The 24,076-nt window shown below is 32.0% G+C and overlaps 1 protein-coding gene across 5 annotated transcripts in view; it reads left to right on the plus strand.

Annotated features, from left to right (window-relative positions):
- The window catches only part of LOC111703716 (nidogen-1), a 40,537-nt gene that overhangs the window by 9,849 nt on the left and 6,612 nt on the right, over nt 1-24,076 (plus strand). For 3 of the 5 annotated variants that reach the window (XM_023475743.1, XM_023475747.1, XM_023475748.1), the window contains exons 7-39: nt 1,405-1,511; nt 1,828-1,918; nt 3,038-3,146; nt 3,703-3,814; nt 4,211-4,267; nt 4,326-4,365; nt 4,448-4,534; nt 5,047-5,205; nt 5,938-6,015; nt 6,356-6,417; nt 6,519-6,587; nt 7,486-7,587; nt 8,100-8,207; nt 9,690-9,808; nt 9,874-9,930; nt 11,201-11,335; nt 11,547-11,698; nt 12,069-12,223; nt 12,281-12,396; nt 13,373-13,416; nt 13,650-13,774; nt 14,457-14,555; nt 15,644-15,846; nt 16,763-16,857; nt 17,174-17,246; nt 17,609-17,646; nt 17,746-17,836; nt 18,958-19,171; nt 20,297-20,376; nt 21,196-21,271; nt 21,953-22,078; nt 22,647-22,747; nt 23,076-23,112. In XM_023475743.1, the coding sequence (XP_023331511.1) occupies nt 1,405-1,511; nt 1,828-1,918; nt 3,038-3,146; nt 3,703-3,814; nt 4,211-4,267; nt 4,326-4,365; nt 4,448-4,534; nt 5,047-5,205; nt 5,938-6,015; nt 6,356-6,417; nt 6,519-6,587; nt 7,486-7,587; nt 8,100-8,207; nt 9,690-9,808; nt 9,874-9,930; nt 11,201-11,335; nt 11,547-11,698; nt 12,069-12,223; nt 12,281-12,396; nt 13,373-13,416; nt 13,650-13,774; nt 14,457-14,555; nt 15,644-15,846; nt 16,763-16,857; nt 17,174-17,246; nt 17,609-17,646; nt 17,746-17,836; nt 18,958-19,171; nt 20,297-20,376; nt 21,196-21,271; nt 21,953-22,078; nt 22,647-22,747; nt 23,076-23,112 (3,317 nt within the window). Of the gene's footprint in view, nt 1-1,404; nt 1,512-1,827; nt 1,919-3,037; nt 3,147-3,702; nt 3,815-4,210; nt 4,268-4,325; nt 4,366-4,447; nt 4,535-5,046; nt 5,206-5,937; nt 6,016-6,355; nt 6,418-6,518; nt 6,588-7,485; nt 7,588-8,099; nt 8,208-9,689; nt 9,809-9,873; nt 9,931-11,200; nt 11,336-11,546; nt 11,699-12,068; nt 12,224-12,280; nt 12,397-13,372; nt 13,417-13,649; nt 13,775-14,456; nt 14,556-15,643; nt 15,847-16,762; nt 16,858-17,173; nt 17,247-17,608; nt 17,647-17,745; nt 17,837-18,680; nt 18,719-18,957; nt 19,172-20,296; nt 20,377-21,195; nt 21,272-21,952; nt 22,079-22,646; nt 22,748-23,075; nt 23,113-24,076 lie in introns of all 5 variants that reach the window. The other 2 variants (XM_023475744.1, XM_023475746.1) reach the window with 2 other exon arrangements.

Raw genomic sequence — 24,076 nt, forward strand, 5'->3', positions numbered from 1 at the left:
GGGGGGGGGGGGGGGGTTCGGGAAGGGAGAGGGAAAGGGTAGGTGAAAAGAAGGGAGTTTACAGGTTGTAAAGAATATATACTTACACTATACATTTACTAACACTTTGTAATCTACCCTCTGCAGTGTGCAGTCTACAGTCTACAGTTTACAGTCTTCATACATCTGCAATAATCAAATACATTTAGTATTTCCACCAGAGGGGTGTATTTAGTATTGGTGTAAATTATGTTATATTCAATAAGACATTTAATGTTACTTTTTCTTGTACTTCTGTTTTTAAGTAAAAATATGGATTTTTTTTTTTTTTTTGCTATATATCTAGCAGAAAGCTATTCTGTTGAAATATTCTGATGTGATCAAAGTGTGTGTGGGGGGGGGGCTTGTAGACTGTTGTAATTTTGATCTAAATATTTATTTTTGGAGTATAGCATTGTAATCAATCCTGATTCGTGTCATCTAAACTATAATTTTGCTCCAAAATATTTTTCCGTTTTGTTGAAAACACGGAGGTCTAGTCTGGTGTGGTTTACAGTATACCGTGAGTAAATGGTTCTGGTTCTGCTGGGTTTACGTCGTCTATAAAAGGGTTTGAGAGCGGACTGGTGAGATATAAAGAGAAGGTTTAGAGTCGACCATTAAGTTTAGCAGCCTCTGTTTAGCTTTAATTAGAACAATTAGAGATCTGCTCATCTCTCTGAGTACAGGGCGTCTCGGAAAACTCACGAATCCAGTATTTTTTAAGCTTATTCTGAATATTCTAAGAATTTTGTATTTTTAAGCTTATTCTCAATATCCTAAGAATTCCGTATTGTAACGGAAAACACACGAATCCAGTATTTTTTTAAGCTTATTCTGAATATCTTAAGAATGTAGTATTTTTTAGCTTTTCTCAATATCCTACGAGTTTAGTATTTTTTAGCTAATTCTGAATATCCTAATAGTGCAAAGAGTGTGTAATATTTCGTCTCTGAGAATTTTAGGACACCTTGTAGTAAACTTTATACGAGAAGTTCGATATAGCAGATGAAAAGTTGGAGAGAACGTAAAGTAATTCTTCAAACCCAATTTTTCCGTAGGGTAACTTTTCAAATCACTTTTTTTTACAGTCAATTATCCCTTTCCCGTAATGTCAATTTTGCCACTTTAGAATTATTTTTCATTTGAAAAGTTGCCACTAGCTTTTGGTAAAGAAATTATTACTCGCTTCATACTCTAATTGTCTAAACTACAGTTTAGCAAATAGATATCGTTTACCTTTGATATTTAAAACTTTGAAATTTTAAAAAGGTTTACGCTATCAGGTTGTAATTAACCGAGGTATTAGTTCCTTTTGGAAAATACATTTTAGTGACTAGTGAGTGCCATCTTAACATAATTTTTAGCATAATATTTCAATTTTAGAAGAATACATTCCAGCTAGTGTTAGCTACTGATGGACAGACATCTTTCTCCTTGTTCCTTTATCCATCTCAGGGTATTCAGTGGAACAGGGGAACTGGCAAGAACAGGGAGAATATCTTTCAGTCAAATCTTCAAGAGATTTTTCTATCCAGATTTCTCTGCCGGCCGAAGCCCAGACTCCCAGTTTAAAATTAAAACGTTTATTAAACATATAATTACTTTAGAAGTATAATGATTACTGAAAACAAAACAAAACATACACGTGGTATCATTTTATTGGCAATCAGCTAAAAAATAAACTGCTTTTTTATAGTTACTTAAAACGCACATTATTTTATTTGCTTGAATGTTTATCGATTGCATTCTTATTTGGGAATGTACATTATATAGTTGTTATTGATTCAAGAAGATATCCTTGATCAGGAATAGTCCTGATGCTAGAGCTCAGGTTGGGTTCATGTTTCTCCTCCAGGACGGAAAATATCATCTTCTTCCTTTCTCAGGGAGGGATCAGGTATACAACTTAATCAGGGAGGGATTAGGTTTACAACTTAATCAGGGAGGGATTAGGTATATAACTTAATCAGGGAGGGATAAGGTTTACAACTTAATCAGGGAAGGATTAGGTATACAACTTAATCAGGGAGGGATTAGGTATAAAACTTAATCAGGGAGGTAATAAGTATACAACTAATCAGGGAGGGATTAGGTTTATAACTTAATCAGGGAGGGATAAGGTTTACAACTTAATCAGGGAGGGATTAGGTATATAACTTAATCAGGGTAGGATAAGGTATACAACTTAATCAGGGAGGGATAAGTTATACAACTTTCATAAGAAGGGATCAGGTATACAACTTACTCAGGGAGGGATTAGGTATACAACTTAATCAGGGAGGGATTAGGGATTCAACTTAATCAAACCATGAACAATTGATGTGTTTATAGACATCCTACAAAGTTGGTTTGAACAATTTCTAATTTTTCGGATCAATTTCCTTGTCCTAGCTTCTAACAATCTCATATTTTTATTGATCCTCTTAAATCACTAGTATTCCATCGCTTGCATGGTAAATAACATCATCTCCCAATGCATTCTTGATCATCACGTCAAAACACTTATTTTTAGATACCATCTTAGAAATTATACAAATTTTGGGTTTCAACATTTTATGCGAAAAAAACATGGTTCTAGAGTCGAGGAAATAAATGGGTCTTTTGGTTGTTTCCGGTAGATTCTTGACAAAGCAAAAAGAATGCAAAATGCAATCAAAACTAACTATTAAAGGGACTGTAAGCGTAATTTCAAGTGACCCTTTATGCAAAGATGACAGTTCCCGAATTACAACGCACGTGGATTTAACGGTTCTGTCAATATTCAAGAAAGCTGTGACTTTTGATTACAATTTGTCCCATTGAACATAATTTTTTAGCCTTTTTTCTTAAATACTTTTTGCCAAGGCTTTTAAGATTATCATTGTAAATCAGGCATTGCCATATTTGCATGGAGGGCCACTTTAATTCACGCTTACAGTCCCTTTAAAGCATTTGGCAATTTATTTGAAGATTTTTTAAAGCTGAATAAGACGCCTTTTATTAGATTTTTCTCAGAGTTGACAATGGTATGATTTAGATCACAAGTATACCAACCTGGACTAACTGTGGGACTCCTGGACTATGGATATTCAGGGTCGGACGTATAGATTATCTAGAGAATATAGAACAGCCGCCACAGTTTTCAGGTCAATAGAACAATTATTCAGCCACCTTTTTCTTCAAATAATTACCTCTCCGTGTTTCATGTATTTCTTCTAAATAAGAAATGAATTCGCTAATATAATGCATGGTTTAAGACAAAGTTTGGTGTACCATCCAAATATCCCACAGCCATGGTTCATTTAGTTCAAGTTTTATATTTTTAACTTGCAAAGAAATTGAGTCTGTGCCACAGACTTAAATTTTTTAATCCCTATATCTTTGCAGCCTTTGGTATTTCAAACTTAGATCATTTGATCTAATAGAATTCATAGTTTGAAATATCTAAGGACTACAGAATATAGGGATTAGAAAATTAGAATTAGTGGCAATAACTCAATTCCCTTATTTGAATTTCTTAAAATCATCCATGTTTTCCAATATAAAAATATAAAAATAAGCATTTTTATGTAATTGTTATTATATTACTTTTATAAATTCAGATTAATTTTTAAATAAAAAATATACTTTTTTAATATTTTTCTTACATTACGTAGTTTTTGCTTGAAAATAAGGCAATGATATAATTATTTGAATTTCTAGAACCGGATACCCTGAGTCTAAGAGACTGTACAGTTGGAAACAGTTTCTGCCATTCTGAAGGAACCTGCTCTAATACAGAGGCAGGGTTCTGCTGTGCCTGCAATACTGGATGGTAATCAACCTCTTAGTTCTTCAGTTCATTTATACCGATAAATCATTTCTTTTTCTAAATAATTACCGCGGGAGGTTACGTTACTTTATTGTCTCTTGGCTTATTATCGAAATTTAACTGTAGTTCGTAAAGAATCGCAGGGTTAAAATTCGTGAATGCAGATTACTTTATTCGTACTCTTATTTTCTGCCTGTTATTTCTTTGCAACTTGATGTTCTAGATATTTAAGATATTAAACTATGTAAGACTGTAAGATTAGGTAGCCAGAGTTTTAAATATTAAAGGTTTTCACCTTTAGGTTGGACAGATTTAGAGAGTAGAAAATTAGAGTGTTCGATTTGAGTTTACTTGTTTTAAACTATATACATGATGCACTTATGAATGGTAATTTCTAAGGTACGGAAATGGACAGAACTGTCTGGAGGATGGGCAGCCTCAGAGAGTTAACGGAAGGTTTGATCAATTATTTTTTAATTATTTTAATACGATCGAATAAATATATTTGTTTTAGAGTGAACGGGGTCGTAAATGGAATTACAATAACTCAACAGGTTCGATACATAATCTTACAATACTTCTTCAATATAATCTTACAATACTTCTTGAATATAATCAAGCATCTATTCATTCCAGGATTTACACTGCTATGTGGTGACTAGTGATGGAAGAACTTATACAGCTATTAGTCGGGTCATTCCAGAGCTAGGATGGGATCTCCAGGTACTGTAAATATACAGTAGGTTCTATATACATACATATATTCCGGAGCTAGGGTGGGATCTCCACCTACTGTAAATATACAGTAGGTCCTGTATACATATATTCAGGAGCTAGGATGGGATCTTCAGGTACTGTAAATATACAGTAGAACTTGTATACATATATTCCGGAGCTAGGATGGGATCTCCAGGTACTGTAAGTATAAAGTAGGTCCTTTATGCATATATTCCGGAGCTAGGATGGGATCTCCAGGTACTGTAAATATACAGTAGGTCCTGTATACATACATTCCGGAGCTAGGATGGAATCTCTAGGCATTATTTATACAAAGAAGTACCAAGGTACTGATTAGGACTAAGATTTATAAGACACATATGGAATTTTCAAACACTCAAGAGGAGGAGAGGTTAGGTTTTTCATTTAAAGAATAGAACCTGAGAAGTGACGTTTGTTTTTACTATGGTTAATCTTAGATCTAGTTTAAAATTTTACAATAATTATTTTTTCCTCAGGGCTTTGTTCCTCTTGGTACAGTTATATCTTGGTTGTTTGCAACACCCGAACCCGGAGCTAAGAACGGTTTCAGCCTTACAGGAGGAATACTTAATTATACTGCTGAAGTAAACTACCCTGATACTGGACATAAAGCTTCCATTCACATTCATTTCAAGGTAATAATCTCCCACTTGGCGATTTACGGTAAACTTTTTTCAACTGCTAAGTTTTATTTTTGAGTTGTATCGGACGAAGCTTATAAATTCAATACATTGTAGCCGTGCAAACATTAGAAAAATTACGGGTTAAAAACATCAGTGGCTTTTTATCCGAGTTCACAAGTAAAAGGATAAAAATAAACAGCTGACAAATAAATCAATATTCTACATATCTGCATCATATATTGGTGTTGCGTAATGTGCAGGGGATGAATGTATATCTGCATCATATATTTGTGTTGCATAATGTGCAGGGGATGAATGTATATCTGCATCATATATTGGTGTTGCGTAATGTGCAGGGGATGAATGTATATCTGCATCATATATTTGTGTTGTATAATGTGCAGGGGATGAATGTATATCTGCATCATATATTTGTGTTGTGTAATGTGCAGGCAGGGGATGAATGTATATCTGCATCATATATTTGAGTTGTATAATGTGCAGGGGATGAATGTGTATCTGCATCATATATTTGAGTTGTATAATGTGCAGGGGATGAATGTGTATCTGCATCATATATTTGAGTTGTATAATGTGCAGGGGATGAATGTATATCTGCATCATATATTTGTGTTGTATAATGTGCAGGGGATGAATGTATATCTGCATCATATATTTGAGTTGTATCATGTGATGGGGATGAATGTATATCTGCATCATATATTTGAGTTGTATAATGTGCAGGGGATGAATGTGTTTGATTATCTAACTGCTGACGTTACCATCTCTGGGACTCTACCTAAGATACCTGAAGGCGCGAAGGTAAGTACGGTAGAAGTTGTAAATAAATAAAACATAAGGGGAAACTTCAAAGACGACTGTGCGCATTTAATTTATGCATTTGCGTGTTTTTTTCAGTAATACTATACTGGCAAGTTGTTTCTATTTATCACTAATCACAAAGTTTACCATCAAAAGACAACATTTCAGACTAATGACCAAATCTAACCTTTAGATTGATATTTAAAAAATTTTGAGATCGTCATTAGAGTTTCAATCTGATTGGGCAACCCTGAGAATTCTTAGAATTTTTTATAACATACTTAAAATTGTTTCATTTCTCCCAAAACTAAATAAATTTTGAATATTTTTCATTATATAGATTAGTGTAGAAGACCAAAGAACTGAGTTTTCTAAGATGGAGAAAGGGTTTGTCAGAGCAAGGTAAATATCAGGGTTTGTCAGAGCAAGATAAACATCAGGGTTTGTCAGTAAGGTATATATTACAGTTAGTGAAAAAACTATTATACATATCATATTTGTAGATCAGAGCATAGTTACAAGATTGAGGGAACAAGTTCTGTTGTTCCCTACACTGTAGATCAAACTGCCAGGTAAGCAAAAACGAAACTTATTTAAAAATTCTGCAAGATTTAAAAATGGATGCAACATTTCATGAACAGGTAGATAAAAATATGAGTAAAAAATAAATATATATATATAAAGAATGATTTGATGAAGATAAAAAAGAATATTGTAGAAACTTAAGCGGGCGTCGGTGTGTAGGTGGTTAGTTGATTGGTTGGTTAGGTGATTAATTGATTGGTTGGTTAGGTGATTAGATGATTGGTTGGTTAGGTGATTAGATGATTGATGTTTGCTGTTTAGTAAAATAAATATTGTTGCAACATTGGTTTGCTGTTTAATAAAATAACTTACTAATTAGGTGTGTTAGGGGATAATTAAGGATTGATTAAGGTTCGAAGGGTTTGATGGAGTAGTTAAAAACATTTGGAAATAATTCTGAAAATATAAACCCGGTTGTTAAAGTGGAATTACTATGGATTGCAATGTTATTTGTGGATTTGATTATTCACTAGATAAACGTTTCACTATTTGATGTTTTCCTGTTTGTCAGAGTAGACAGAAATAGCTGAAGTTAGGCTTTGGTTTGGACTTCTTTGAGTGGAGGGGTTGGTAAAGACGACAATACGGGGGGGGGGGGGTAAAAGTTAGATTTATGGTCAACAAATATGTATCTGTATATAGTTGGGGTACTGGCATAAATGTATAGGTGGAAGTATGGATGAATGTATAAATAAATATACATCTGTATAGCTGGGATGAGTGTACTGGAAGTATGGATAGATATATAAATGAATTAACATCTATTTAGGTGTGATGAGTGTACTGGAAGTATGGATGAATATATTAATGAATATATATTTGCATAGTTGGGATGAGTTTACTGGGACTATGAATGAATATATAAATGAATATGTATCTATATAGTTGGGATGAGTGTTCTGGAAGTATGGATGAGAAGAGAATGACAATGAAACTAATGTCTGCTCGAAATTTTATTATCTATGATGAAAAAGAAGAAATAGTAAGGTATAACATTTCTTTTATTCATACTAAAGTTTCCATCCACAAATTAAAAAATAAAGAAATTCAACATCTAAATCATGCTAAATCATATATATACATTTCACCTCAAGACCAGACAAACATAAATAATACAGCATATTTTGGTTTTGAACAATAATACACTTTCATAGTATAAGAATGAGAAACACTTTATGTTAAAAAAAACATCAAATACATTGTTGTCTGGTCTAATGGTAAGAATAATTGGGAACTTTTAACACGTCATTGTTTAAGTTTGTCGTAATAACCAAAATACCTACAAAGTACACATAACACAACGAACTTTTTATTTTTACCATGCGTATAATACTGAATCAAATTGAAAACGGATAACTTATAATATTCAAGTTTATATTTCGAACTAATAAACCTTCCACATCTCCTGGCCTAATAGTACGTTTTTTGTAATATGAATTTGAAATCTTAATTTGTGGGTTCTTTAATTCTAGGAAAGACAAAGATATAAATGTTACTAGGTATGCTCTGACCAGCCATATAGCTGAGCTGACCCCGGCCCAGGATCCTTGTCTAGAGGTGGATTGTGGACCCAACAGTAGGTGTCTAGTCGTGGGAAACTCATTCAGGAATATTTATTTATTATTTCACTACCCCGGGAACCCAGCTTTACATTGAAACTATACTTTAAAAAAACAAAACACAGAACATTGAACTTTAAAAAAGCTATCAATATTCCTGTGGTTCTGCTGAGTTCCCCTATCAAAATTATAGGCAATTCGGTCGGTGGTTTATGAGTCACATCGAATATCCAAACAGACTAACGGATTGGACTAAAATTTTATAATTATAGTGATAATTGAAATATTCATTTTTAAACAAATCTTCTAAAATTACCGAATTTAAAAAAACTAAAAATATTGGATGATAATTAGATAAGGATAATGCAATATGGATTAGATTAGGATGAATATGGGTTGAAAATAGAAGTTTGAATAAGAAATGAGGATGAATATAGATGCACAGATTGGATGAGGATAAAATTGAGTAAAATACAAGAATTTACATGAAAAAGAGGCTGGAATAAGGATCCAATAATTGGAGAAGCATAATTGGACTCAAGGATTTGAATGAAATAGAAAAAGGGTAAACTATTAAAGGGACCGTTCACTTATTTGGGTAATTTCAGTGTAAACTAAACAGCATATTCGCTGTTGATTGGTAATAGTCTTACTTTTCAAAGACAACTGTGGCCGAAGAAAAAGCCGATTTTTCGTTCAGAATTTGAGCGGAAAGGAACGGTCCCTCTCTGTAGACACTATTTGATTTTTTTTTCAGTAACAACAGCCCAATTACATTTAAATTTATTATATTCTAATGTCATCATGAAAACTTTTGATATTTGAGTTAGCAAGAAATTTACGTTTTTCGTATTAAAACATGTAAAATGTGTATACAAAGACGACGTCTTTACGACAATTAATTAATCATTACTCGTATTTTGGTTCGTAGATTTAGTAGATTTTGTTCCCGTATGTGCACAACTTTTCATTTGTCATGCCGCGTTCAATTCAGCGTTTTACACAGGCCATACACAATTTTGAATGCAATAAAATAGTGTTATTTTAGAAATAGAAAGTTAAAAAAACAAAAACAAAAATTGAAAAATAATGACATTTACAATTAACGATTAGGTACTACAGTTTACTTTTATATTCGAAATTTATTTTATTCACAATATACTGAATAAAACATCAATTAGTGTCTATAGAGAGGGACCGTCCCTTTGCGCTCGAATTCTGAACGAAAAATCGGCTTTTTCTCCGGCCACAATTGTCTTTGAAAAGTAAGACTATTACCAATCAACAGCGAATACGCTGTTTAGTTTACCCTGAAATTACCCAAATAAGTGAACGGTCCCTTTAATTAAGGTTAATAATTTGAGGAGAGAGAATTGATGAAGTTTAAGTCAACAATTTAGGATTTGATATGCATATTATGGAGTTAGAAAATAGTAAATTTTAATAAATAAGATGAGGAATGTTATTTTACGACTGTTCACGGTTATGACTCGTTTATTGGATAAGAAATTAATAAATATTGTTCTTCAGCTGTGAGTGTAATACTGGATTCTGGAAGGTGGATGAGAGAGTATGTGAGGATGTGGATGAGTGTATGGATGAGGATAAAAACAATTGTGACACGAATGCTCACTGTATCAACAATCAAGGAAAATTACAAACAACCCATATTTATAAATTGTCAAAATACCGATTAAAACATTAATATTTTTAGGGAGTTTTGCTTGTGAGTGCAAGGATGGTTTTATCGGGGATGGAAAACTCTGTTATGGTAAATAAATAAATAATGGGGTTCCCAAACTGTAATTAACAATAAATACCAAACTTGAATTCTAGAGAATAAAATATTTAAACCTGAAAACTCGATTTCTAGCACAAAAAAATCTGATAAAAGGGACGGTATATAATATATATCGACGACTTTAAGTGACCCTAGATTTAAAGAGTTTTTGCCCGATTCTCAAGAGTACCCTTAAAGGGACTGTAAAGGTAAAATGAAAGGGGGTATAGACTGAAAGCTAATCACTTTAGCTCTTGTTCGCGACCCATGAAACTTTTATCTGATGTTACTATCTCGAGAAATTGATTTACAACTGTGTTAAAATCATACGAAAGTTCATATATGTAAAATTTAGAAAATCTTAAATTTAAATCACGTGACCAGAACTATCACCAATGGCAGAGCAGTATACTGATCACGTGTCTCTGCCTGTATCACGTGACCACTTTACTGCACTGTCATTGGTGGATTTTCTGGTCAAGCAATTCGGACGTGTAAATAATATTATGAATTAAATCTATTAAAAATAGAAATAACAAATATAAAATTAGAATTGGAGTAAACCTAAGTAATAATTAGTTTCTCGGGGATATTATCGTTTTCAGATTGGTTGCTTATTTGCTGAATTTGATCTATTTAAACCCACTACTTTTATACAAAATTGTATATATATTAATTTTCGTATAAATTTGACACAGTTGTAAATCAATTTCTCGAGATAGGAACATCAGATAAAACTTTCATGGGTCGCGATCGAGAGCTAAAGTGATTAGCTTTCAGTCTATACCCCCTTTCATTTTTCCTTACTGTCCCTTTAAAACCTTTTTCTGGGCAAAAATACAAAAACATTCTTGTCTTTCATTATTTAAATTGTGGTAGCTCATCGAAAGTGATTTCCAGATTAATGCAGCAATTATTGCATCATATAAAAACAAGAATGAATTATTTTTAGGGTTTTAAATGATATTGTACATACTATTATTTTCAAGCTCCATTTTCTAAATGTTGGTACTAAATCAAAATTTTAAAATGGATTGAACTGGTTTTTAAATTTTCATGAAAACAAATGGTTTATTATAGTATCTGGAATGATACAATGAACCAGCGATAATATAAATAATAATGTCGTGGTTCAACCACTTCTCTCCAGCTTGAACCAGTTCTCAAGAGCAGTGATTGAACTACTTTCGCGCGGTTAAGCCACTTATGCCTATTCATTAAATCTGGTCCCAGAATGTATAAAATTATTTTCCTATTCCAGAGGAGAAGAGTTGTGAAGATCTAAACTGTGATGAGAATAGTTTGTGTATTCTGAACTCATATTCCCAGGGGGAGTGTAAATGTAAACCAGGATATCAAGGAGATGGGGTCAACTGTACCCTAATTCCATCCATAGGTATTTTATTCATTAAAATATGTTTTACCTTGTAAATTATGAAAAAACTAAAACTTCGGACTTTTCTGTTTTAGGGGTGGATTTTAGAGCAATGTGAGTCACTGCAAAATAATAAGGCCCTATCGAAACTCCCTTTTTGATGTTTATTGGATTCATTTTGATTTTGATTTTATTAGATCCTCGATTTTTAAGGTTCAATTTGCTTTTTTAGTTTCTCTGGTGGGAACAGCTGAACCTCAAACTCTTGGAATAAATTCTAAACCTGAGACAGCTCCAGGTGGCACCTTGAGCAAGATCGGACCTGGAGTTCTGCATTCATACACACTGCATAACAAAGGACCATTTGACGTCGGAAACATTGCTGTAAGTAGTGTTTGTCAAAAGCGAGATTCGAATTCGATTTCTAGCCTTTTTAAGGGTTTACAATTTAAAAAAAAAACACCATTAAATTCTGTCAAGGTTTCAACATTCTAACAAAATGTGTAAATTTTAGTTTTATGAAACGAAACAATGCAAAAAAAATGTTTACCGTAAGACCGAATATAAAGTAAGAACTAAAAACATTTTTTGACGTTTTTTAAACTTTTCAGATTGTTGTGGGATGTTTCAAAAGTCTAATAATCTTAAAAAAAAGATTAAAATGAGTTTAGCTATTTTCCATCAGTAGATGGAAGTAAAACTTACCCATTTAATATTTGCCTTAAAAAAGTTTTACTTCGCATATTTTTTTCAGGTGAATATCTCCTGGCCGCTTCAAGATGAATCTGGAAACTGGATTTTATATCTTTTTGAGATTCCATATATAGAATACAAAACAGAGAATGGAATAGTTAAAGAGAATTGTGAGATAGATAATACTTTAATAAATCATCTTAATCTCAAGGATAGGTAATATTAGCTTTAATTTAAGAAGAAAAAGCAAAAAATATCAAATTTTAATTTAAGAAGAAGAAGAAGAAATGCAGCTCCTAATGATTACGAAGAAGACGACTATGAAGAAGAAGAAGAAGATGAAGAAGAGGCTGGAGAAGATGCTGGAGAAGAAAACATCTTTTATTCAGGAATAATATTGTTCTTGTTAAATAACGTTTACCGTGCCTGTACCATGATGAATCAAGGGTTTCAAACTCTTATTAAAAACCGTTAGAGTTTTAGTTCTTAAAAACTAGCACTGAAATAAGTGCCTATAATTTAAAATGTACATATCTAGTGCTACATAAAAGTATAATTACAAGTTAGAATCGGCGCATGTACAGCGTACAGCGTATTTATACACAGTGTAAAAAAATGAAGCCAACGATTTCTTTTTTTTCGTCACACTGCTACGAAACCAAATTTTATTACAAAAAAATTTACTAAGTTTAAAAATATGAATTTATGGAAAATATTCAGATTTTTTTTGAACTTGAAAAAACATTGATTGTTTAAAAACGAACCAAAACAAAGATATCCCAGCTCTACAACCAAAGAGAATAGAATATACATTTAGTGGAATTTAGAAAATCCCTCGGTATGAATTTTATCAGTCCCTGAAAGGGAGTTTACAAATCATAAAAATGTTCACAAATTATATCCAGTAGAGTAAATTAATACAGTATGTTCCTTAGACTATCCATTTCAATTTTGAATTTTTTAAAGCTGTTAAAAACTTTATAAAATAAATTAGGTGAACAAAAACATCATTTGATTCATAGTTATAACGGAAAATCATCGTTTGTAAAGTGAAAGGCGAAGAGTCGATGTGAAATGATCATTGGTCAATTATGAAACCAGCCTATTTCATAATTTGGTTTTCTTTTAATATTAATTTTAGATTTTCTATAAAATGACGTTCCAGGGCCCAAAAGGTTATATAGCACAAATATGTGAAGTACACCTGAAGTATGGAAACACTACATCAAAATGGCCGTTTTACACTTTTTTCTAGTAAATTCCCCTCTAATATATATTCTATTCTCTTTATCTACAACTCTTCAAACATGCATGAATTCCATTTCCCAGTGATAGAACATAAACTCAAACATATTTACTTTAAAGAGTACAAACTTGGAACTGGTTTAGGATCAGTGTTCACTGACCAGGTAAAAATAAATATTTTAATTTGAAAATAATTAATTCATAAATCAAAGACAAATTATTCTATTTTACTGCATACCTTTGTCAAATATATTAAGTTTACAATTGAAAATTGTCTGAAACCCTTTAAAACTGTCTGATACAATACAGAATGCAAAAACTGTTCCTTGCAGAGGATAAAACTGAAGGTTGGTTTACCATGTTATTTCATTGATTGCACTTATTATCATTTGTTTAGAATGAATTTGGTGAGTTTGAAGATTATGACTATTCTCATCTAACAAATAAACTGCTAAACCAAGAATATTCTGATAACAATGACTCGACGAAAGAAAACAAACAAACAACGGAACCTACAATCAGGAACAGTAGTTTAAGAAAAGATTTAGAAAAGAATATATTATTATCATCATTCAATGCTTCAGGTCATAACATTTATCCGCTTGATCTCTTTAAATGAATGTTATATGGTCTATGGTTATCATAAGTTAATTATGGTATAAAAAGGTTACCAAGAATTGATTCGTGGATTTTTTGAGGCATATGTTAGACAATTGTCAACAACGTGTATTCTTTAATTAAACATTTAACAAGGAACTGAGTTTTTGCCACAAACTTAAATTTTCTCATCCTCATATCTTTGCAAACTTAATGGTGCAAGCCTTTGAAAATTTCTTCTTAAACTATTTACTTCAAATTTATTTATACTTTTAAGTATCAACATTAACATAGGGTTGCAATGTATAGAAATTAAAAATATGAGTTTGAAGAAAAAACTCAGAATTTTCACTTTAAAAATCTGCAGAAAAGGCAAATATAACCTTCTTATACTTCAATACTTTTTTACCAATTCAATTTAATTGAGGTATTAAATTATCTATAAAGTAATTTTACTATTTTTTAATCCATATCTCGGTTGATCTCCTGAATATCATTTAAATCCTTGAAAACAGATATCAAACTATGTGCAGTGGCTAAGTGCTACCTGATGAAAAGTCTGTTTATTAGTCAATCATGTTCTTGTTTAAACCTGTTGTTTGATTAGTGTTGATCATGAATCTGGTCGAATAGTTGAGTCTCCAGTATCTGCTCCATCCTATACTGGGAGCAAGTTTGGAAAAGTTAATTTTATCTGTAGAATCAGGAACATCAAAATATATAAACTAAACATCAATCAAAGGATGATTTAAATTCCGCTTTTAAGTTTGATTACGCTCAGTCAAAGTGGAAGAAAAAATCTTGTCTTCCGTAGTTGTTTTGTATTTTAAGGAATTGAGTATTTACCACAATCCCTGATTTTTAATCCCTTTATCTTTTTAACCCAATGTCGTAGACCTTAGATATTGCAAACTATGAATTCTCTTAGATCAAATAGTTTAAGTTTGAAAGTTTTTTAAGTTTTTATTACCCGGTTGCAAAAATATTTGAAATTAGAAACTTTGACTGTGTGGCAAAGACTCAACTCCTTTTGCCACAAAACACCTTATCAGGCTTTTCAAAATGTGAAGAAATTTCTTTTAAAAGATTTGTCACAGATTTTTTTTAAACTGAGCAAGTAGGGAGTTTCTTTTAGATTAAAAATAAATTCATCATTTTCCACACAGATTCTTCACACACACAAAATAAATAAATGAAGCTGTACACATTACATGAGTCACAACTTTAATTGCCAACAGTTAACTTTACTGTTAACTTTAACGTTTTCTTATTGGTTTCCTAAGAATATTATCCCGAGAATTGATTTAAAATGGATCTTTATAGTACAATGTAAACCTAGATGTGCAAGCTCTCACGCAAAAATTAATCAGTATTTAGCCAACTACCTACTTTTAAACTTAATCTAGAAACGAGGACATTGCATATTTTAAATGATGCCGAGAGATACAAAATATGTATAAGTGCTGAGGAGAGGAAAAACCAAAGACCAAGGCGTAGTGACGCTTTAAAGTCAAGGCTGTGTCCTAAAATTGAATGACTAGTTTTAGAGTTAAGAGATGTCTATATTTTAGTGAGCACACTGCAACATAAACTTTAACATTTAATACAAAAGTGCAAAACAGTTATACCAATAGTATTTTAGTATTATTTCTTTTTTTAACATTCTTACTAATAGTGCCAAAGTTGAACGTCTTATTTATACAGTTTGCAATGCCGGAACCCTTTTAAAATTATATTATTTTCTTTTAAAGAATTCTGAATTATAAATATATATTTTGACATGGTTTTTTACAGTCTTGCTGTTCAAGAAACCGGTAAAATATTCGTCAACTCATTTCTCCATTTAAAATCAATAAATGAAAACTACGGCGGAGTTTCTAAATTCTCCCTTCATTCCTCCGCCGCTATAATAGAAACAGAACGTGTAAAGGCGGATAAAGGGCGAAAAAGAATGGCGGTTACAAATCTTGAAGTTTTAGATCCTGTCTATACTCAAGGTAAAACAATATTTTTAAAACAATGGTGATTCATGTAAATTCATAATATAATAAACTGCTGGACTTTTAAAAATACCGACCTACAGGGTCACCCAGAGAAGGTTAAGAATGTAATGACGAGCTAAAACTCATTAATGCAACAATCTAAAGATAAGAAATATTTCGTACAAATAATTGCCTCTTTAGTCTTCTCCTCTGAGGGTGACCATATATGCTATGTAAAATGTCACGTATCAACAATTTTTTAAAGCCCATTTGTCATTTAAGAATTCATTTAGTGCTTTTTTTTTACATTAATGGTTCCCTGGATTCGTAAATGTTTTCTTCTCTTGCTTAACCATTTGATTCACTAGCAGAAGGCTATATTTCAGAAAGAAAACAAATTTCCCCTGAACAGATCATGTCTTGTACCTTTTACTTCCTTTGAACACTATAATGATAACATCTCTTTATCTGTGCAGCACTACAAACAAGAAAATGGCAGAAATTACCCCCATTTTCAGAAAACAAAACTATGATTACAGTTGACATTATTTTCTCAGTAATTGTTGTAAATATCTGGGTTTCAGAATTAAACAAAGGTCTCTTCAGATTCCATAAACAATCTTTTTCAAGAGTTAATGCACAGGGTTACCCACAAAAGATGAGACTGTAAAGACGACCCAAAACTAATATTTTGACGATATAAAGCTTTATTTTTGGTTTAGCCATTTAATTGAGTATTTTGATAGTTTACTAAATGGTTATGCACAGAAGTAAACCAGTTTTGGCCTTCAAGATACCCTAAATGTAAGAAAACGGACTAGGCAAATTCCGTACAATCATCTCTGTAGTCTCATCCTTTTTGGTTGACCCTGTAGCTAGACAAAGCGACAGAAAAGTTTTTATTTTTTATTTATTGAACTAAACCTGTTAGGTCCTGGGCAAGGTATATTGTGTGGTTCAACTGAATGCAACAAGTATGCTAGCTGTAGTATGGTGTTTGCTGAACAATATCAAGCTTTATGCCAGGAATATACAGACATTTTATACCTTTCAGGACATTTTATACCTTTCTGCAGGACATTTTATACCTTTCAGGACATTTTATACCTTTCAGGACATTTTATAACCTTTCAGGACATTTTATACCTTTCAGGACATTTTATATATTTAAATCCTTTGTTATTCTACCCTTTGGCAAATTTCAAGCAAGTAACTTTTTATGATGATAATGTAACATTTTTTATCAAAACATTAATAGCAAACTCTTTTGAGAAAATCTTTTTATTTATTATTTGTAAATTAAATTTGACTAAAATGGTTTCTGTAAATACATGTTATACAGTGTCCAGCTGGATTCTCAGGAGATGGGGTTAATACCTGTGAACCTACACAGTTGAAACCTTCATGTCAAACAGGTTTATATATATACACAGTTTAAACCTTCACATCAGTAGGTTTATGTATAGTACTCAGCTTAAACCTTCACATCAGTAGGTTTATGTATGTACTCAGCTTAAACCTTAATGTCAGGCTGCAGATTTTTGTTTACTCAGAATAATTTATGTTCTGCATGGATATAAGTCTGATGTTTTATATTATGTAAAAAGAACGAAACTTTTTAAAACCAAGGAAACCCGACATCAAATCTAATTTGATTTGCTGGGTAAACTGAATGTATTCAAAATGTCGAGAGCGATGTTTCGTGATTTCAGAGTAATATCATTTTAATATTTTATACTTTACAATAATTTATAGATAACTATTATTTTGCTTTTAGATGAAGATTGTGGCGGTAATGCAGACTGTGTTTATGAGGAAAATTACATTTTTAACAATTTTTTCATCGCAATTTTTTTAAAAAATAGTAAAAAATCTTTAAGCTTAAGGAAGAATTTGATTAAACTGGTAATCTAGACTCAGGGATTGATGTATACCTGTCTGTGTAAACCTGGATACTCAGGGGACGGATATATCTGTGCTTCAGATATACCAGCCTTCGATACAGGTGAATATTATATATATATATACCTGTATACTCAGATATATCTGTGCTTCAGATATACCAGCCTTTAACACAGGTAAATACTATATATAAACCTGGATACTCAGATATATCTGTGCTTCAGATATACCTGCCTTTCATACAGGTGAATATGATATATACCTGGATACTCAGATATCTGTGCTTCAGATATACCAGCCTTTAATACAGGTAAATACTATATATAAACCTGGATATTCAGATATATCTGTGCTTCAGATATACCACCAGCCTTTAATACAGGTGAATATGATATATACCTGGATATTCAGGTATCTGTGCTTCAGATATACCAGCCTTTAATACAGGTTAATATGATATATACCTGGATACTCAGATATCTTTGCTTCAGATATACCAGCCTTTAATTCAGGTAAAAACTATATATAAACCTGGATATTCAGATATATCTGTGCTTCAGATATACCACCAGCCTTTAATACAGGTGAATATTATATATACCTGGATATTCAGATATATCTGTGCTTCAGATATACCAGCCTTTAATACAGGTGAATACTATATATATACCTGGATACTCAGATATCTGTGCTTCAGATATACCAGCCTTTAATACAGGTGAAGATTTTATATATATACCTGGATATTCAGATATCTGTGCTTCAGATATACCAGCCTTTAATACAGGTGAATACTATATATATACCTGGATACTCAGATATCCAGATATACCAGCCTTTAATACAGGTGAAGATTTTATATATATACCTGGATATTCAGATATCTGTGCTTCAGATATACCAGCCTTTAATACAGGTAAATACTATATATAAACCTGGATACTCAGATATATCTGTGCTTCAGATATACCAGCCTTTAATACAGGTGAATATTATATATATACCCGAGATGGAATTTAAAGAATTTGAGCCGCGGTTTAAATTCGGCAAAATCCGCCAAAACCCGGTTTAAATTTAGCGCCGGCTTAAATCTTGAAACATTTGATATGGAACCAACCATATTTAAGCCGCGGCTTAAATTTAAACCGCCGCTCAAATTCTTTAAATTCGGCCACTGGATACTCAGATATATCTTCAGCCATATTCTAATTATGCTTGTTTAAGATGAGCCAACTCGAAGACGACCTGATGTGCCGGTATCCCTAGAACCTGTTGTACACCATGCAACCCTTGAACCAGAGTGTATATATGGAGTATGTACATGTACAGCAGGGTACATATTTAACGGAGAGCACTGTATCGAGGAGAAGTTAAGACAAAAAACTACTTGTACTGCAGATATAGACTGTATGGAGAACCAGCAGTGTCGGTTTAACAGGTAGTAAATATAGATTCAAGAACAACCAGCTTTTCAATTGAGCATGGCGTACACAGGGTAAATTTAGGTTTTAATTTGCCGTTTTTAGAAAATTGGGTTTGAAATATCGTCCAAGAAGAATTCTACTTTGTCTTAACGGAAACCTGTAAAAAGGCGATAAAAGAATAATGTTAACATCAAAATTTTAAAAATGGACCCAAAACTGTATGTTTTTATTCTAAATTGAGTTGTTTATCTAACATCAGCTTGTCTCCGGATCATATTTTCAGTGATATGTTAAATATTGTCACAAACACTAAACCAACTACAGAATGAAAAACTACCATATTATTAAATCTATCCATTGAATAATGTTTCAGCAAACAAGGATCCTTACTTCAAACCCCATTCACTTAAACGGCTTCTCATCAGATTTGGTTAAGACCTGTTTTGAAATACGTAAACCCTATATTTTCCATTTTAAAAAAATTGGAAGTTTAAGCTCCAAGGAAACATAAAACCTATTTTGGTCAGTTTGGCTTTAAAAGAAAGGGGTTTCATTTCAACCAATTATTTTTTTTAACTTCTGGACTAGAACTTTTGTTTTCCAGCTTGGCGCAGTCAAAAATGCTGGCGTTGAGAAATTGGGAATAGCATTTCACATAGTTAAAACCTCGTTAATTCGTTCAAAGCACGCACACCTTGGACAGCTTTCCGGAATTTTGGTGTATCTGGAATCTGATTTTTTTTTCTGTGCAAATCACTGTTTGCACAACACGCTAAGCTTATGTTGAGGGTAAGATGTATAAAACTATATCTAAAATAGAATTGCGGACCCTTTTTATATTCAGCTTTTATCACCTTAAACCTAAAAATCCCATGTGTCTAAAATCTAAAGTTCTAAAAAAGTTCATCAAGGCGAATTTTTGCGACATGTTAGCAGTTTTTCCATTGTCACTTTTCTGTAAAAAAATCAATTCCGAAAGAAAAATGATTTTTTAAAGATAGGTAAGCTTTTGTATTGACATGTTCTTATAGAACACTGCAGTAACGGTAAGCTGGATAATTCATTCAGAAAAGTTTAAGTTTAAAAGTTGAGATTTGGATTTTTTATCAATCCAATATTTTCAAATCTATGTTTTCTAGGTTAGAGGGAAGACGAGTGTGTGCTTGTAAACCAGGATATAGAGAAGATAGAGAACTATGTTTAATAAATCCGGATGCAGGTCAGCATACAGGGGTCACGTCTTATCCCTTAGGTGGTGAAGAAGGGGGGGGGGGTGGAAACCAGTGTATAGGGAAGAAGGCGAACTATGCAGGTCTGCATACAGGGGTCATGTGTTATCGCTTGGGTGGTGAAGGAGGGGGGGAGGGGGGTGCAAACCTGTATATATATGTTGCGTATAATCGGCCAAACGGCTGGACCGATTGGGCTGAAATTTTTAGCGGACACTCAAGGGTGACCGGGGGTGTTAATATAGGCTAAAGAAAATTCGATTTTTTTTTCAAATTTTTTTTTCTTCAAAATATTTTTTTTCAATTTTTTTCCATGGGTAACGCCGGGCCCTTCCGCTAGTGCTTAATAAATCCGGATGCAGGTCAGCATACAGGGGTCACATGTTATACATTGAGTGCAGAATGGCGAGAAAGGGTGGGAGGTGAACCAGGTATATATGGGCCCACTGCAGGACAGGGGTAACATTGATAGGAAATGTAACATACAGAAAACTAAGGAAAGATTTAGCCATTAAACAAAATTGTCAAATCATCACTAGTAATATAATTAAGAAAACGGTCTATATATAGTAATACTTAAGAAAACAGTTTATATATAGTAATATTTAAGAAAACGGTCTATATATAGTAATACTTATGAAAACAGTCTATAAATAATGAGTTTTAAAATACAATCTATTATAGTGATATTTAAGAATGCGTATACATATCCTTTCGTGTCACAGTAAATCTACTTTGAAATGAAATTTTTTCCAATTTATCCAAAATTGATTAGAATTTTTAGAATTACATGATTGTATCTTGTTTAGGTTGTGATATCCTGAACAACTGCCATACTCAAGCTAAATGTGAAAGATCAAGAGAGTCTAGAAAGTTTATCTGCAGGTTTGAATACCTTTAATTTTGAACATCATCGTCACGAGATTAAAATAAAAATAAAAAATAAAAAACTTAAGTTTACCTCAAACTCTCTTTAAATAGCAAAATGAAACAACCCAATTTATCTTATTCTGAAAAAACTTCCTCCATGCATAAAAATTACTTATTCAAAAATACGGCCTTAAAAACAATTATGATCGTTTTTGAGAAACGTTATAAAGAGAAAAATAGAAAATTTTTGAGTTTTTTCCAACAAACTCAAATTTACTAATCCCTGTCGGTGTAAACCTTTGATATATTTAAAAACTTTAATTATTTGGTCTAACTATATTCATTGTTTGAAATATCAAAGGTCTCCGAAATTGGGTTGCTAAGATATAGGGATTAGAAAATCAGAGTTTCTTTTTTAAAATTTCCATGCAGACAATGTCGAGTTCGTTAAGTATTCTGAACGTATTGTGGCTTCTAAGCTAAGAGATAATTCAATATGATATGGGGCACTCTGGGGGAACGATTTGGGAAACGCACTCTATATTATGAGTATGATATGTTTGTTAAAGATGTAAATCTGGATATACTGGTAACGGAACTCTGTATTATGAGTTTGATATGTTTGTTAAAATGTGAATCTGGATATACTGGTAACGGAACGTACTCTGTATTATGAGTTTGATATGTTTGTTAAAGGTGTGAATCTGGATATACTGGTAACGGAACGTACTGCGAGAAAGAGCAGATGATCGGTTGTAATTTACTAAACAATTGTGGAAAGTACGCTAGCTGTATATTTAATGAAGAAGACAGGGGGTTCAGGTTATTTTAAATTTAATTTTAATATCGTCGTTTTTCTAGCTTAAAATTTTTTTTTGGACAATTCAACGCATTTTATTGCTGAAATAGAAATCCACAAGTGACTTCAGAGAAACCACAACAAAACTAATCTATTTTTTTAAGTAAAACTGATATCTCATTTATTCTCAATTTTATAATTTAAGAGTATCGTCGCGCTGTGAGTCGAACCCTTCTTAAAGTAAAAGTATCTTTGCAAGTAAATCTCTATTTTTAAATATTTAGTTTTATTTATATTAAAATTTTTAAACCGTTTCTCACAACGAACAAAATATTTAAAGGCACAAGAAACTCTGTCTTGTAAAAATCTTAGCTTCTAAATCTGAACGTTATTCTAAATGCATGCACTCTTCATTCGTACGTTTAGAAAATATCGCAAACTTTCCCTTTTTAAACTTTTTTTTTCAAAATCAAGAACAGTTTGTTCAGAGAATTGAAATTCTGAATCGACCTGAAACTATTTACAAACTACAGAACCAAAATTCGGGGTCTGATCGGTTCAGCCGTTTCATTAAATCGGCTCAATATCCAGGTGTACGTGTGACGAAGCACGCGGATTTCTTGGTGACGGATTCTCATGTTCTCCCGCAGCACCCTGTACACACAACCCAGCAGTCTGCGATCCTAATTCAGGAATATTCTAGATAATCCACAGTGATTTCATTTCAAACCGAGGACGGGGTGGCAGATCGGGATTTACTAAACACTTCGCACTATATAAACTATAACAACACGTCAAAAAGCCGGGATGTTTTTCACATCTTTTAAAGTCACAAATATTACTAACTTTCTGCTTAGTATTGCAGCTACTACTATGCTTGCGTATAAGTTTAGTTGAAGGGGCACCCCCCAATATTGTTAAAGCAATTATTAAATTAGTGTTTTTTTCAAGAAAAAAACTTTTTTTTTCAAAATTACCATAATTTCAAAATTTGGAAAATGTTAAGAATTGTTTGATCAGATTGTTTCCCGTCCAGGGACTCTACTCATGGATGCAGGTCAGAAAATTCATTTTAATTTAAAAAAGACGAGTTCTGAATATTAAAATTAATATTTTTTTCTAATGATTTAAAATACAGTTCTATATATGTCTTGGATAAATGCTAGGTTTGTTTAAATAATAGAAAATATGATTTTCCTCTGGTTTAAAAAATACTATATTAAATTTTCCCCTGTTTTAAAGAATACAATCTCTAATTACCTCTGTTTTAAATAATACAATCTCTAATTACCTCTGGTTTAAATAATACAATCTCTACATTCTCTAATTATTTAAATAATACAATCTCTAATTACCTCTGGTTTAAATAATACAATCTATAATTTTCCCTAGTTTATATAATACAATCTCTAATTAACTAAGGTTTATAAAATACAATCTATAATTATATCTACTTCAAATAATACAAACTCTAATTCCTTTGGTTTAAATAATACAATCTCTAATTTTCTCTGGTTTCAATCTCTAATTACCTCTGGTTTAAAAAATACAATCTCTAATTTTCTCTGGTGTCAATAATACAATCTTTAATTACCTCTGGTTTAAAAAATACAATCTCTAATTACCTCTGGTTTAAATAATATAATCTCTAATTACCTCTGGTTTAAATAATACAATCTCTAATTGTTTTTTGTTTAAATAATACATTTTTTAATTACCTCTGGTTTAAATAATACAATCTCTAATTACCTCTGGTTTAAATAAAACAATCACTAATTGTTTTTGGTTTTAATAATACAATTTTTAATTACCTCTGGTTTAAATAATACGATCTCTATTAACTCTGGTTTATAAAATACAATCTCTAATTATCTCTACTTTAAATAATACAAACTCTAATATCCTTTGGTTTAAATAATACAATCTCTAATTACCTCTGGTTTCAATAATACAATCTCTAATTATCTCTGGTTTAAAAAATACAATCTCTAATTTTCTCTGGTTTCAATAATACAATCTTT

The sequence above is a fragment of the Eurytemora carolleeae genome, unplaced genomic scaffold (genome assembly GCF_000591075.1).
Source record: "Eurytemora carolleeae unplaced genomic scaffold, Eaff_2.0 scaffold481, whole genome shotgun sequence".
Taxonomy (NCBI): Eukaryota; Metazoa; Arthropoda; class Copepoda; order Calanoida; family Temoridae; genus Eurytemora; species Eurytemora carolleeae.